Below are 13,141 nucleotides of genomic sequence, written 5' to 3' on the forward strand. Positions count from 1 at the left end.
ACATTTCCAGGCTGCTAATGCCTTATCTCGTTTTGATTTCCGGCGTTTCTTCCAACAGCATCCAGAAGCAGATATGGTGGGCAAGGCGGTTCTACCTTTTCTCCCTCCTGACGTTGGATTACATGTATTCAGGGCGCAGGCTTACAATCTGGTGAATGCGTCACTGTCAAGGAACACCCTCAGGGCATACAAGACAGCGTGGAGGTGTTTCTGTAGCTTCACGTCCCTCTATCCCTGAACTGGGTGGGGGATGTCAAGTACATGATGGCTTTCGTGGCCTATTGTCATGGCAAGTTGTCACTTTTATTCAACACGATCAAGCTATACCTTTCAGGTATTCAGCACTTCTTCTCACTTCACAATCCTGACAGACTGTCCATTTTTGCATGCCTATCTCCGGTTTGATGTTCCGTGGACTAGCAGATTTGTTGTCCCTTTCACCCTTTGGGTTAGGTCCCAGCTTGGTCCTCAAGGCAGCTGTTTTCCTAAGTTACTCAGACCTGAGGAGGTGTCCCAAGCTGGTCTTAACGCACCTGTACTTCTCAAAGGTAGTCTTACCAGGTCACCTGAACATTTTTCACTTCAACTCCCCAATAACAATAACGGGCATATAGGTCAGGGTTTCGTGATCAATTATTACAAAACCAGCGCTTTCTGGTGTCCAGTTGAGGTCTTGGATCAGCTCTCCTCCATGTTCGCAGCAGCCCCTCTGGATAGCCCATTATATCTCTTCCCCACGCAGCCTCTTGCTTCCAGACAGTTCATCTCACGTGTCAGAATTCTGATTGCTAACTTGGGGTTGAACCCAAAACAATTTTTGGGTCATTCCTTTAGGACTGGGGTGGCGTCCGCAGCATCCAAGCAGGAGGTCCCATCCCATGTCATCAAATACATGGGACGCTGGCAATCATCCTGTTGCAGTCGATACATTACTGATCCTCATGTGGAAGTCAAACAAGCTTTTGCAATTTTGCTTGATTAGTTGTTTGTTATGTTTTCCATTAAACGTCACATTACTTACCTAGTTTGTGTCTCTTTTGCCCTCTTTTAAGCATACTCTCACATGCAACCATGGCACACCTCAGGTCGCCATAGTTGGGGTATATGTCTACTCCAGTATCCAGACTCTGACAACAAGTTAGGAGGCTGGTCATTGGCTAGCCTGTATTTGTAGGAGTCTGGGGCTTATAATCCCCCCTTCTTCCCTACACACTCGTAGGCTAGCGTTTCCGGGTTCCCTCCCAACCATACCCACTTTTTTCTTCATATTTCATACTAAGGGTATGCCCTCTTTTAAGCATACTCTCACATGCGACCATGGCACACCTCAGGTCGCCATAGTTGGGGTATACGTCTCCTCCAGTATCCAGACTCTGACTACAAATAAAGGCTAGCATTGCTCATGTATAATGAAAACCAACACAATACTGACAACATCACCGTTCCTTCTCCAAAGTCTACTTACTTTTTGATAGCTACTAGTTCTCCAGACTCATTGCTTTTCCCCATCAGCACATTTCCATACGTGCCATCTCCGAGCTGTTTCATTGTTGTGTATCGATTCATTTTGAATCTATTTTAAATTCTTGGATGCTAAAGATTTGTGGTTGTAAAAGAGCCACCAATAACAGTCTGATAGTTTATTCGGAGTTTGTTCATAAGAGCATTTTGTGTCACTGTTACCGGTGAAGAGTTAAAATGACAAGATGAAGATAGAAAAAAGGTAAAGGTCTAGTGATTCTGCCATTCCAAATGATATCTGAAAAAAGAAAAAAAAAAGTCAGCATGTATCCTTTTTGTTTGGTTTCCTACAAATATCAAAGAATTTTCACCTAATTTTGCCATTTTTATTTGTATGTCTGTAGGCCTTCTTGGCCATGGTGGAAATCCTCTACTACATGGAAGAATAGATGGCTGGATTGGATATGTCCTAGACCAGTGGTTCTCAACCCTTCTAGTGCCATGACCCCTTGATAAAATTTCCCAAGTTGTGGGGACCCCTAACAGTAAAATTTTCATAGCGTGGGTTGTCAGCACCCAAAGCAAGACAAGTAATTTGCGCCTCTAACCCACAGACATTTAGCGCTCCCTGAGTCCCTTCCACTCATATAGTAATTCATACTCATACTCAACTTGTCCAAAACCGAACTTATAATATTTCCTCCCTCACGTGCCTCTTCCCCTGACTTGTCTGTCAAGAGCAATGGCACAACCATCCACCCGTCCCCACATGTCAGGGTGCTAGGTGTTATCCTGGATTCTGAACTCTCCTTTTGGCCCCACATCCAATCACTTTCCAAAGCTTGCCGCCTCAACCTCCGCAACATCTCTAAACTACGTCCCTTTCTAACCAACGAAACCACAAAGCTCCTGATTCACTCCCAGGTTATCTCTCGCCTCGACTACTGCAACTCCCTCCTCATTTGCTTACCTTTAAATAGACTATCCTCCCTTCAGTCCATCATGAATGCTGCTGCCAGACTCATCCACCTTACAAACCGCTCAGTGTCTGCTACCCGCCTCTGCCAATCCCTCCATTGGCTGCCACTCGCCCAACTAATTAAATTCAAAATACTAACAATAAGTTACAAAGCCATCCACAACTCTGCCCCCAGCTACATCACTAGCCTAGTCTCAAAATACCAACCTAATCGCCCTCTCCGTTCCTCCCAGGACCTCCTGCTCTCTAGCTCCCTCATCACCTCCTCCCATATCCGCCTCCAGGACTTCTCCCGAGCCTCGCCCATCCTCTGGAATTCCCTACCCCAATCTGTCAGACTGTCTCCAAATTTATCCACATTTAGGCAATCCCTAAAAACTTTCCTCTTCAGAGAAGCCTATCCTGCCTCCATTTAACAACTGCACTATTTTCTCCATTAGCTCATCCCCCACAGCTATTACCCTTTTGTATAACTTGAACCTCCCTCCTAGATTGTAAGCTCTAACGAGCAGGGCCCTCTGATTCCTCCTGTATTGAATTGTATTGTCATTGTACTGTCCTCCCTAATGTTGTAAAGCGCTGCGTAAACTGTTGGCGCTATATAAATCCTGTATAATAATAATAATAATAAAACCCCTTATGGTACATTTCAGGATGTACCACTCTCTCTTTGTTCTCCTTTCTTTCCCTTTTATTTCTCTCTAGCCTAATTTCTTGCCCCCATCCCTCTCTCTAACTGTCTTTCTTGTTCTCTCTTATTCTTTCTCTCCCTTTTTCTTTGTTCCTCCCAATCTCTTCCTCTCCCTTCCATGTATTCTCTATTTTTATTCCTTCTCTTACTCCTTGATGGGGGGTGGGGGAATGGGATGAGTGGCGGGGAGTTGGGATGAGTGGCAGTGCTGGTGGGAGGTGGGATCAGTGGCAGCGCTGGGGGGAGTTCTGATCAGCCAACATAGGTGCTCTTGATCAAGGTCATCTGCTGAACTGAGAACTGTAGTGGGGACTTTTAATGGCAACTCTAATCACAGGTAGTGGTACTCATTGTGACTCCAGCTTCACTGTGTCTCCAGCTCTGTGGTGTCTCGCAGCAGTGACACCTATGCCGAAATCAGGCGATAGGGTCTCCTCCAGCCCCTCCTACTTTACATTCCTTACCAGTCAGTTGACCTCTAGTCTCTGCCCCCCAGCTATGCCGTGAACTGAATGGGCGGCTGCGAAGAGGCTGAGTGGGCGGACGCGGGCTCCAGGAACAGCCCAGCTGGGTGGCCATGGGCTCCAGGAACAGCCCCGCTGGGCGGCCACGGGCTCCAGGAACAGCCCAGCTGGGAGGTCACAAAAAGGTTGGGAGAGTGGTGCGGGCTTGAGGAACAGCCCATGATTCGGTGACCCCTGGCAAATCGTCATTTGACCCCTAAGGGGGTCCCGACCCCAGGTTGAGAACCACTGCTATAGAGGGATATGCTTGTTCATATTTCATGTCTTGTGTGGTGCAGGGAGTTGCGTCATCATTCTCCTGCAAGATTTTGTGTAATGTAAAGTTCTCCAATTCTTGCAAGAAGCCACTGAAGCTCAGTACTGCCAGAAGGGTTTTTTTTTATCCTTTTTTTATCCTTTTTCCAGCAGTGGGGGCTGGCAAATGTAAACAGCACACCTTTTTTTTTTTTTAGGTGCAAGTATTGTTTTAAACCCATAAGTGCTTTTTTTCAGTGCTACAGGTACAAAGGCCCGTGCAAGAGTCATTAGCTTTATGTTTCCCAAGCAGGGTGGAACTGTGTGCAGCCAACCTGTGCTAATCAGAGACACATCGGCTGTTTGGATTCACCCGCACATCCAAGTTTGACAAATGTAAAAATACAGTTGGATGAAAGATTTTATTCCCTTGCTCCCCTGGTGGACTGCGCTCTCCTCTTTCCTCCCATGCTCTGGGTTTGGGATGAAAAATTGACATTCTCACTTACAATGATGTCAGAGCTGCAACTGCTTGCCAGAGTGCAGAAGAGAACAGGCTTCAAGGGGGGGGGGGGATGGCGGGATGACAGGAGGAGACTGTGGGAGCAAGGTATAAGGTAAATGGAAGTGCTTTTTACAGGTACCCTAAGCATAAACAAGCATTTAAAGTGTAAGTTCACCCTAACACTAAAATCCCTGCATCTACAGACATCTACAATATAACACTAACCTGTCTAGCGCTGTAAAGAAGAAATCAGTATACATACCTTTTTGAAGCCGATCTGACCCGATCTCCAGTGGCAGAAGCTCTGCAGAGGACACAGCTGATAACGGCTGTGAAATGAATGGGTAGTGACGTCACCCATAGACTTACTATGGGGCTTCCGTTGTCGGCTGTGTCCTCTGCACCCGCCTCCACAGCGAAGCTGCAACTGACAGCTCAGCATGGGATCGAGTCAGATCAGCTTCAAAAAAGGTATGTACAGTGGAACCTTGGATTACGAGCATAATTTGTTGCTTGTAATCCAAAGCACTCATATCAAAGCGAATTTCCCCATAGAAGTCAATGAAAACTCAGATAATTTGTTCCGCAGTTCGTATTGCGAAAAGCTCGTTAACAATGTTACTGGCAATCCAAGGTATTACTGTATACTGATTTCTTCATTACAGGGTTAGATAGGTTAGTGTTAGATCGTGGATATCTGTAGATGCAGGGATTTTAGTGTTAGGTTGGACTTCTACTTTAACCCTTGCAGTATATGAAAGGGGGAGCTCCAATGCAAGGATATCATTTCTGTGGAGTTCCACTTTGACTTTAAAATCAGGACTTCTGCACTGGCAGATAGTGTTGTGCTGTGTGACAGAGCTGTGTAAATCTCAGAAATGGATGGAAAGAAATACAGGCAGGTAATGCGTCTCCCTTATAATTATTTGATCTGTGTATTCGGAGAGCTACAGACCACTTTTAGGAACCACTGGTTCAAATAGCTCTGCCATTAGCAAGTACAGTTTAGCAATACAAATAAACAACACAGGCGCTCAGATGACAATTGCCAAGCTACCCTGAAAAACAAATCACACCAAACCAAAAACACATTCCAGCCATTGTTTAAAAAGAAGTCTGTCACCAACGGAGTGATGAAGTGTTTATGTTTATTTACACAACCAATGGAAGAGATTTATCAACCAAGGTACAGAGAGAGCCACAATGGAAGAGAAGCTGTATTTAAAATTTGGTTTACTAGAGCTGGACACACACTAATCACATTTTCCTAAAGATGGCCATACATGGATTGAAATTCAGCCAGTCCAACAGGCACCGGCTGAATTTTCGATCCATGTATGGGCACTGTGGTTGAACAGAAGTCAATCTACCAATCATTTTCTCTTCAACCAGCCTGTTGGAAAAGATCTGCTCAATCAGCATTGCAGGCTATAGCCAGCAGCACTGATTAGTGTATTCTGAAGGTGGGGAACACTCTCCACTGTCAGAGTACAAAGACACAGAGGGGAGGATTCCCCAACGCACTTTGACTCTTGGTTCACAACTATGCGTTTTTTAGTGCTTTTTGCAGAAACGCACTACAGTCCATTTAATATGGTTTCTTTTGGGATACATTCACATCTATGCATTTCAGCTGCTACATTTTTTGAAAAAAAGAGTCAGGGACTTTTTTTCACAGATTGCATTTTTGGTGCAATAGCATCTTAAGCTAGCCATAGATGGGAGAGGAAGATTCTAAGAAAGTTCATTTGCTTTTCTATCCGTTAGTGGGTCAAATTGATGTTTATTTTCGACTGCAGTGACAAGAAGATTTTTTCTCGAATGAACGAATTTCTAACAGTGAATGTGAGTTTTGAATTTCAAAATCAAATTATAAAGGCAAAGAACATTTTTCGAATGACAAACAAATGTCCTGAGAACATTCTGAGAAATTTTCGTACAAATTTCCCTAAGATTTTCTTAAGAACTTTCATTTGAAATTCTGTCCATCTATGGCCAGCTTAAGGGATTTTCATGACTACAAGGACAACATAGTCTATAAATAGGGATGCTGGGGTTTGCAACATCACAAGTCCCCAAACCCCATTCTAAAGGGGAAAAAAATGTGTCAGTTTTGGCTCTCATGCTACTTACTACACCTCAGTCAGATATCTCAGATTCATCTGAACCTGTAAGTTCTGTAAGGAGCTTGGCTAATTCTGTTCTTTCAAAAGAATCGATTTTTCAAGATTCTGTTCCAAAAAACACGAACAGATCCTTAAACTACGAATTTTCGAAGACGAAGGGAAAAACAAGTGTAAACAGAAAAAGGGCGTAGATGGAGAGCGGGCTAAAAACAGAAAAAAGCCAACGTTATCCACAGAGCAGAATAACAAGAAATAAAAACTGTTATAAATATATTTCTTACATAGATTTAAATGATAGTGATAATGATAGCTGTTCTCTCTAAAAGGTATGTCTCCCCAATGTGTCATTTGAATGTTTTTGATGCAGTTCGGGATGTAAATAGATTTAATAAAAATATACAGAGGCAGCATTCCTCTCAGGATAAACACTAGATATTGATTTCTCTCTGCAATGTGATGATGGTCTATGGCAGTGGTCTTTAAACTGTGGCCCGGGTGCTGAGTGAGGCCCTTTACTTGCCGTTATCCGGCCCTTGGGGCATTTTTCCTTCCACTGATATAAGACACTATTCCTCCCACTGACACCAACAATGGGGCACTATTCCTCCCAATGATACCAATGATGGAGCACTATTCTTCTCAATGATACCAGTGATGGGGTACTATTCCTCCCTCTTATACCAAATGTGGTGAAGTTTACCCCGACCTATGCTAGGAAAATTTTCACTCCTGCTGGACACAGTCCGGCTCCCCTAAAGTCTGAAGGACAATAAACTGGCCCTTTGCCTAGAGAGTTTGGAGACCCCTGGTCTATGGCATGTGGTAATATTTACAGTTTTAGGGAACTCTTCTGCAGACTCTAGTTCACCATCTATACATATTTCCAATAGAAGAGACAAATATTTCTATCTTCTCAAGTCACAGAGCGAAGCTGTTCATTGTTTTCAAGAGACCGTAGAACAGGAATTGCTACAATTGAAAAATAACCCCACACCAGGGGGCCATAATTTTATTTATTAGCCATTACCTCTTTGAAGAATAAAAGTGGAATTACAATAAGGAGTGCTGATAAAGTGCTGATAAGAGATGGTCAGTCGCAGTAATAAATACTTTTACAAAGCAGAAGCTAGTGACACTTAAGTAATCACATTCTGGACTTATATCCTACACCTGTATTCAAGAAAAAGCTCAGAGCACTACTTGAGTTTGGCTGCCATTTGGAAGTTCAAACTCAGAAAACATTGGAGTTCTTAATGTTGTCCTACCCCACTCTCCCAGTCTTATATAATTTTCCAAAAATCCTCAAACAAGGCATCTATCTAGGTCGCCCTATTGTTCCATGCATTAGCTTGCTGTTGGGCCAGTGGGTTAGACTCACCCTCAACCGTTAGTTTAGTTCAGTTTTATCAAAGATACTAAGTTAATTTTAGATCTCTTATCAGAGGGATAAAAATATCCCATTGGTGACTCTAGATGTTAAAATTCTATACTGCATAACTTTGTTCTCCAAGGTTTACAGTAAAATATAAAGCAATAAAGTGGGTACAGTAAATCTGGTTATATTCCAAGCTTAGGTGTGGGTTGAGCTGCTGCCTCCCTTGAGGTGGTCCCAACTGGAACCCCCTTGAAAATTTTTACAGGTATAGGGTTGGTGGCGCTGCACATCACTCGAAGAGTGATCCTCCACAATGAATCAATGGCTTCCCTGCTTGCACACTCACCCGGAAAGAATGATTCACTGTGAAGGATCACTCTTCGAGTGACAGGCAGCGCCACCAACCCTATACCTGTAAAAATAAAGTGGGTACAGTTTGAATCTTGAATTTTTGCTTGTCGAAAAAAAAAAAAAAAAATGTTGTCAAACCTTTTACTTGCATAGATGTGGAGGGTAAATGGGAGCTAAATTCCCACCCTTTCTCACCAACTTCTTGATGGGCTGGTGGGAAGAAGGTCACCTTTTTGCAGGCAGTAACCTCATTGCTGAGTTTATTTTGTGTTACAGTCACTCTGTAGAAGACCTGTTGATGGTGTGGTGGTTTCTGGTGGAAGGTTTACAGCCCTTTTTATCGTAAATAAATGATAATCTAAATTCATTTTTTACTTGTTTTTGGGATAAAAATTATCATTACCTATTTAAGTCTTACCCTGTCAGCTGATTTAACTACTGTAATTATCCATACTTGTACTTTCCCGTAAGCAGACCTCAAGCAACTTGGGTATCTTGACAGCAAGCAGTTGTTGCCGTAATCACACAATTAAGTCTATTCCTATGGATGAATATGTTAGGGTCCCTCAAAATTGCTCCCCTGTTGAAGCACTTGAAAAAGAAGTTGATGTGAATTCATGCCAGAGGATACCCTAAAGGCCTTATTGAACAAGGTAAAAAATGGGCACTTCTAAGATCAAGAGCAGTACGTATCAAAAACATTGGACCTTTAAAAAGGTATACCAACTTTTGTTACTACATATTGAAAATAATACAGCATAATTAACATTATCCAGAATAACCTTCTAATTCTATATACAGATTCGGTGCTTAGGTGCTTAGATTTGTTAGACAGAAAGCTTTGACTTTGGGTTCTGTTTTACCCCCACCCTATTTGTGGACCCTTATGTCAAAAAATATAAGAAAACTTGGTTATCATCAGGGGGCTATTATAGATGTGAAATTGCTACATGCAGGTATTGCATTTAAAAACTAGAGAGGGAAATCTTGCGTCTCAGGAGGGACGTTAGTAATCAATTCATCAACCGTGGAACCAAAAATGTAATCTATCTTATAGCTTGTTCTCAACGTAATGCACAGTATATTCGATGTACTATGAGATACCTCCGCATTAGAACTTCCACACTACTGTGGAAGACAAGCCACATCTTCCTCCAGAATTTCAATAGCATCTCACCATTTTACGATGTACATGGAGGAGACTTTTTTCTTTTCAAGTCTTAGAAAGTGTGCTACCTAGTTCTAAAAGATGGAATTTCTGTAGAAAATGACTACAGGGAGAAGCCCTGTGGATCTTTATACTACAAACCAGATCTTCACTGGGTTCAAACTTCAGGTAGTAAATAAATCTATTCTTAAAGTGAGAAATATATTTTTCATCTTGTACCTACTGATGTTTATCTCTCTTGTTTTACTGTTATATATGAGCTTGGGTATCCATTTAGTTTTTTTTTGCACTTTTTCTTTTGGGATGGTGGTTTCAGCTGATACCTGTTAGTATTGTCTGTTTTATGACTGAATTAGCTTGGATGTATCTCAACTCAGAATTAGTAGACACTTTTTAACCCTTTCACTGCCAGGTCTGTACCTAGTACAGACCTGACAGCGGGGGGGTTCACACACAATCCGGTGGCTGCAGCAACCGGGATTATGTGTAAAACTGACAGGCAAACTCCTGCCTGTCAAGTGAAAGCATGTGGGCCTGGGACTGACATGGCAGGTGCCAGCCGGTGGAGGGGAAGGAGAAGAATGGACACATGTTTGCTCTCCTCCCCTTCTTGCTGTGACCTGGAAAGCGACGTCTATGATGTCACTTCCAGGTCAGCCTCTTAGTGTCCCCAGCTAGCATAGCCAGGAAGTAGAGGTCAGCCGATATATCGGCTGGCCGATATATTGGCTGATATTTGCCCATTTTTGATAAATTGGCATGGGCCGATTATTATCTAAATTAGGCTTATATTTATTTAACACTGGCCGCCGTTCCTCCTCCCCTCGCCACACTCAGCGGCTCTGGCAAGCATCAAGCGCCGCGCTCAGTGTGTGAAACTGACAGGTAACGCAGAGGAGAGAGGGGATCTGTCAGAATTGAGGTTGATGTCGGGGGTGGGCGGGACCCGGCTGGGGTGGGCGGGACCCAGCAGCTAACCCAGCAACTATCAAACACAGCCAATAGGATGGGATCTGGGCGGGCCGCTATGTGTACGTGGCCCTGCCCCTTTTCTTAAGCAGCCCAATCATTGGCTGCTGTTTGATAGCTGCTGGGTCCCGCCCACCCCGGCCGGGTCCAGCCCACCCCGACATTAAGCTCAATTCTGACAGCTCCTCTCTGTTAGTTTCACACACAGTTTACACTCGGCTCAGTGTGAAACCTGTCAGTGCCACCTGCCAGTGTCAACTAATGCCACCTGCCAGTGTCACCACCAACCAGTGCCACCTGCCAATGCCAACCAGTGCCACCTCCAATCAGTGCCACCTGCCAGTGCCAAGTCAATCAGTGCCACCTGCCAGTGCCAATAGTGCCACCTGCCAGTTCCAAACCAGTGCCACCTGCCAATGCTTGCCAGTGCCAACCAGTGCCACTGCCAATCAGTGCCACCTGCCAATGCCACCTAGTGCCTGCCAGTGCCACCGCCAATCAGTGCCACCTGCCAGTGCCAACCAGTGTCTCCTTCAACCAGTGCCACCTGTCAGTGCCAACCAGTGCCACTGTCAATCAGTGCCAACCAGTGCCACTTGCCAGTGTCATCTGTCAGTGCTACCTGCCAATCAGTGCCACGTGCCAGCGCCACCTGCCAGTGCCAACCAGTGCCACTTACCTGTTCCAAACCAGTGCCACCTGCCTGTTCCAAACCAGTGCCACCTGCCAGTGCCAATCAGTGCCACCTGCCAGTGCCACCTGCCTAAGCCAACTAGTGCCACCTGCCACAGCCAACCAGTGTCATCTGTACTGAGGACATCAAGTGTGTGGTAGAGTGACAGGAGCAAGCAGGGAGGAGTGGGTGAGGTTTTTTTTTTTTTTAAATCGGCCTAAAATATCGGCCACAAAAATCGGCATCATATATCGGCCGCCCTAATTTCTAAATATCGGTATCGGCATCGGCCAGAGAAAAACCCATATCGGTCGACCTCTATCAGGAAGCAATATTTAGCAGTGTGATCTGCATTGCAAAAATGCAGTGGAGCCCAGAGGAGACATGCAGGGCGTTTTAGACCCTGCATGTCTCATTAAAGAGAACCCCTCATCTGAAAATCATCACATAGGGGACAAAAAGTCCCCTATGTAATGAAAAAGAAAATGGAAGTAAAAAAATTTTTTTTTGCAAAAAAATACAATTACACCCAAGCACATAAAATTTACCCAAGCACAAAATATTTTTTTGAAACTCCCCACCTACATATATACACACACGTACAAACTTAAAAGCATGTGCCGGGGGCGCCTACGCATGGAAACGTCAATTGCAATACACGTTACATATCGCCGTGCACTCCAGAGTGAGAGCAGTAATTCTAGCACCAGACCTCCTCCGTAACACTAAACACATATACAATATATATATATATATATATATATATATATATATATACACACACACACAATATATATATATATATATATATATATATGATGTTTTCCAGGCACTAGGAGAGGTGGCATAAGAAAGGGTGAGCTGTATACTTCTTTTTGTCTATGCCCTGTTGTCTCCATGTGGATCCAGAAAATTCAGCAACTAAGCTTTCTACATTTAAAGTGGTTGTAAACTTCAAGCATGAAATATGAACAAAGCATATCCCTGGGCTATAGTGTGTACTTGTCTCAATTAAGGGCAATAAAGAGTTGATTTACTAAAACTGGAGAGTGCAAAATCTGGGGCAGCTCTACATATAAACCAGCTTCCAGGTTTTTTTGTCAAAGCTTAAATACACAAACTGAAGTTAGAATCGTATTGGCTACCATGCACAGCTGCACCAGATTTTGCACTCTTCAGTTTTAGTAAATCAATCCCTAAGTTTAATTTCTGTCTGCTGCTTTGTTCCTCTGCTATCAGCACGAATCACTTCTGACAAATTTTCCTGACACCAAGAGAAAAATGGTGACAGGGAAGGGAGCTCCAGCAGATTGACAGCCCCAGCTCTGTTTTTTGTGAGCTGTGAGAAGGGGGGGGGTGTCCTCTTCCCTCCAATCAGCTCTCAGAGATCTCCTGGCTGATCTCTGCAGAGTGTAATTTTAACTCTACGCCCCCCCCCCTTTTTTTTAACTCAGAGACAAGCTTATAAATTCAGCACTTTGAATGGATGTAGAGAAGAGAAAACGGCAGATAGACAGGTACAACTTATATAAGAGGATTTGTTTCATCTCTGTGTATCACCTGAGGCCAATCACTTCACTGGGTATATGTAAGGGTTTACAATCACTTGAATATAAAAATAAATTGTTTATACAGAAAAATCATTTCACCAAAATTACAGAATATACCTGGAGTAAGCATCATTGAAATATTCTATTGACATATTATTACGTTTCTGCTACCCTTCTCCCAATAACCTGCTTTCTGCATTGCAAAATGTGAACCATACTAGGGTTGTGAACTGAAGTACTGGCTGTGACCTAGTTGTGCTCACTCGTGTGCCAGCTAATACACTTACACCAGATGGACAGTTACATTATATGATGATATCTTTTCATTGCCGATATCCTAAGTAACTTGGTATCCACCTAATCTTTAATTATCCCTATCATTATACTTTACACTTGGTTCCTGCAACTGAACAATCCAAGTAGCACACATTGTTCTTTGGCCTCTGACTTACTGGTTCTCATGATAAACATATGAGCAAATTCTGTAATTACAGAAAAAAAAAAGAAGCAAGAATACTGTGATACTAGGAGACTC

General features: G+C 43.4%; 1 protein-coding gene across 5 annotated transcripts in view; it reads right to left on the reverse strand.

Annotated features, from left to right (window-relative positions):
* The window catches only part of MAK (male germ cell associated kinase), a 131,642-nt gene that overhangs the window by 94,807 nt on the left and 23,694 nt on the right, over positions 1 to 13,141 (reverse strand). For all 5 annotated transcript variants that reach the window (XM_073631050.1, XM_073631046.1, XM_073631049.1 and 2 more), the window contains exon 2: positions 1,466 to 1,759. In XM_073631050.1, coding sequence (XP_073487151.1) covers positions 1,466 to 1,566 — 101 coding nt within the window. In that variant the 5' untranslated portion in view covers positions 1,567 to 1,759. The remainder of the gene's footprint in view (positions 1 to 1,465; positions 1,760 to 13,141) is intronic.

The sequence above is a fragment of the Aquarana catesbeiana genome, linkage group LG05, assembly GCF_042186555.1.
Source record: "Aquarana catesbeiana isolate 2022-GZ linkage group LG05, ASM4218655v1, whole genome shotgun sequence".
NCBI classification, from domain to species: Eukaryota; Metazoa; Chordata; class Amphibia; order Anura; family Ranidae; genus Aquarana; species Aquarana catesbeiana.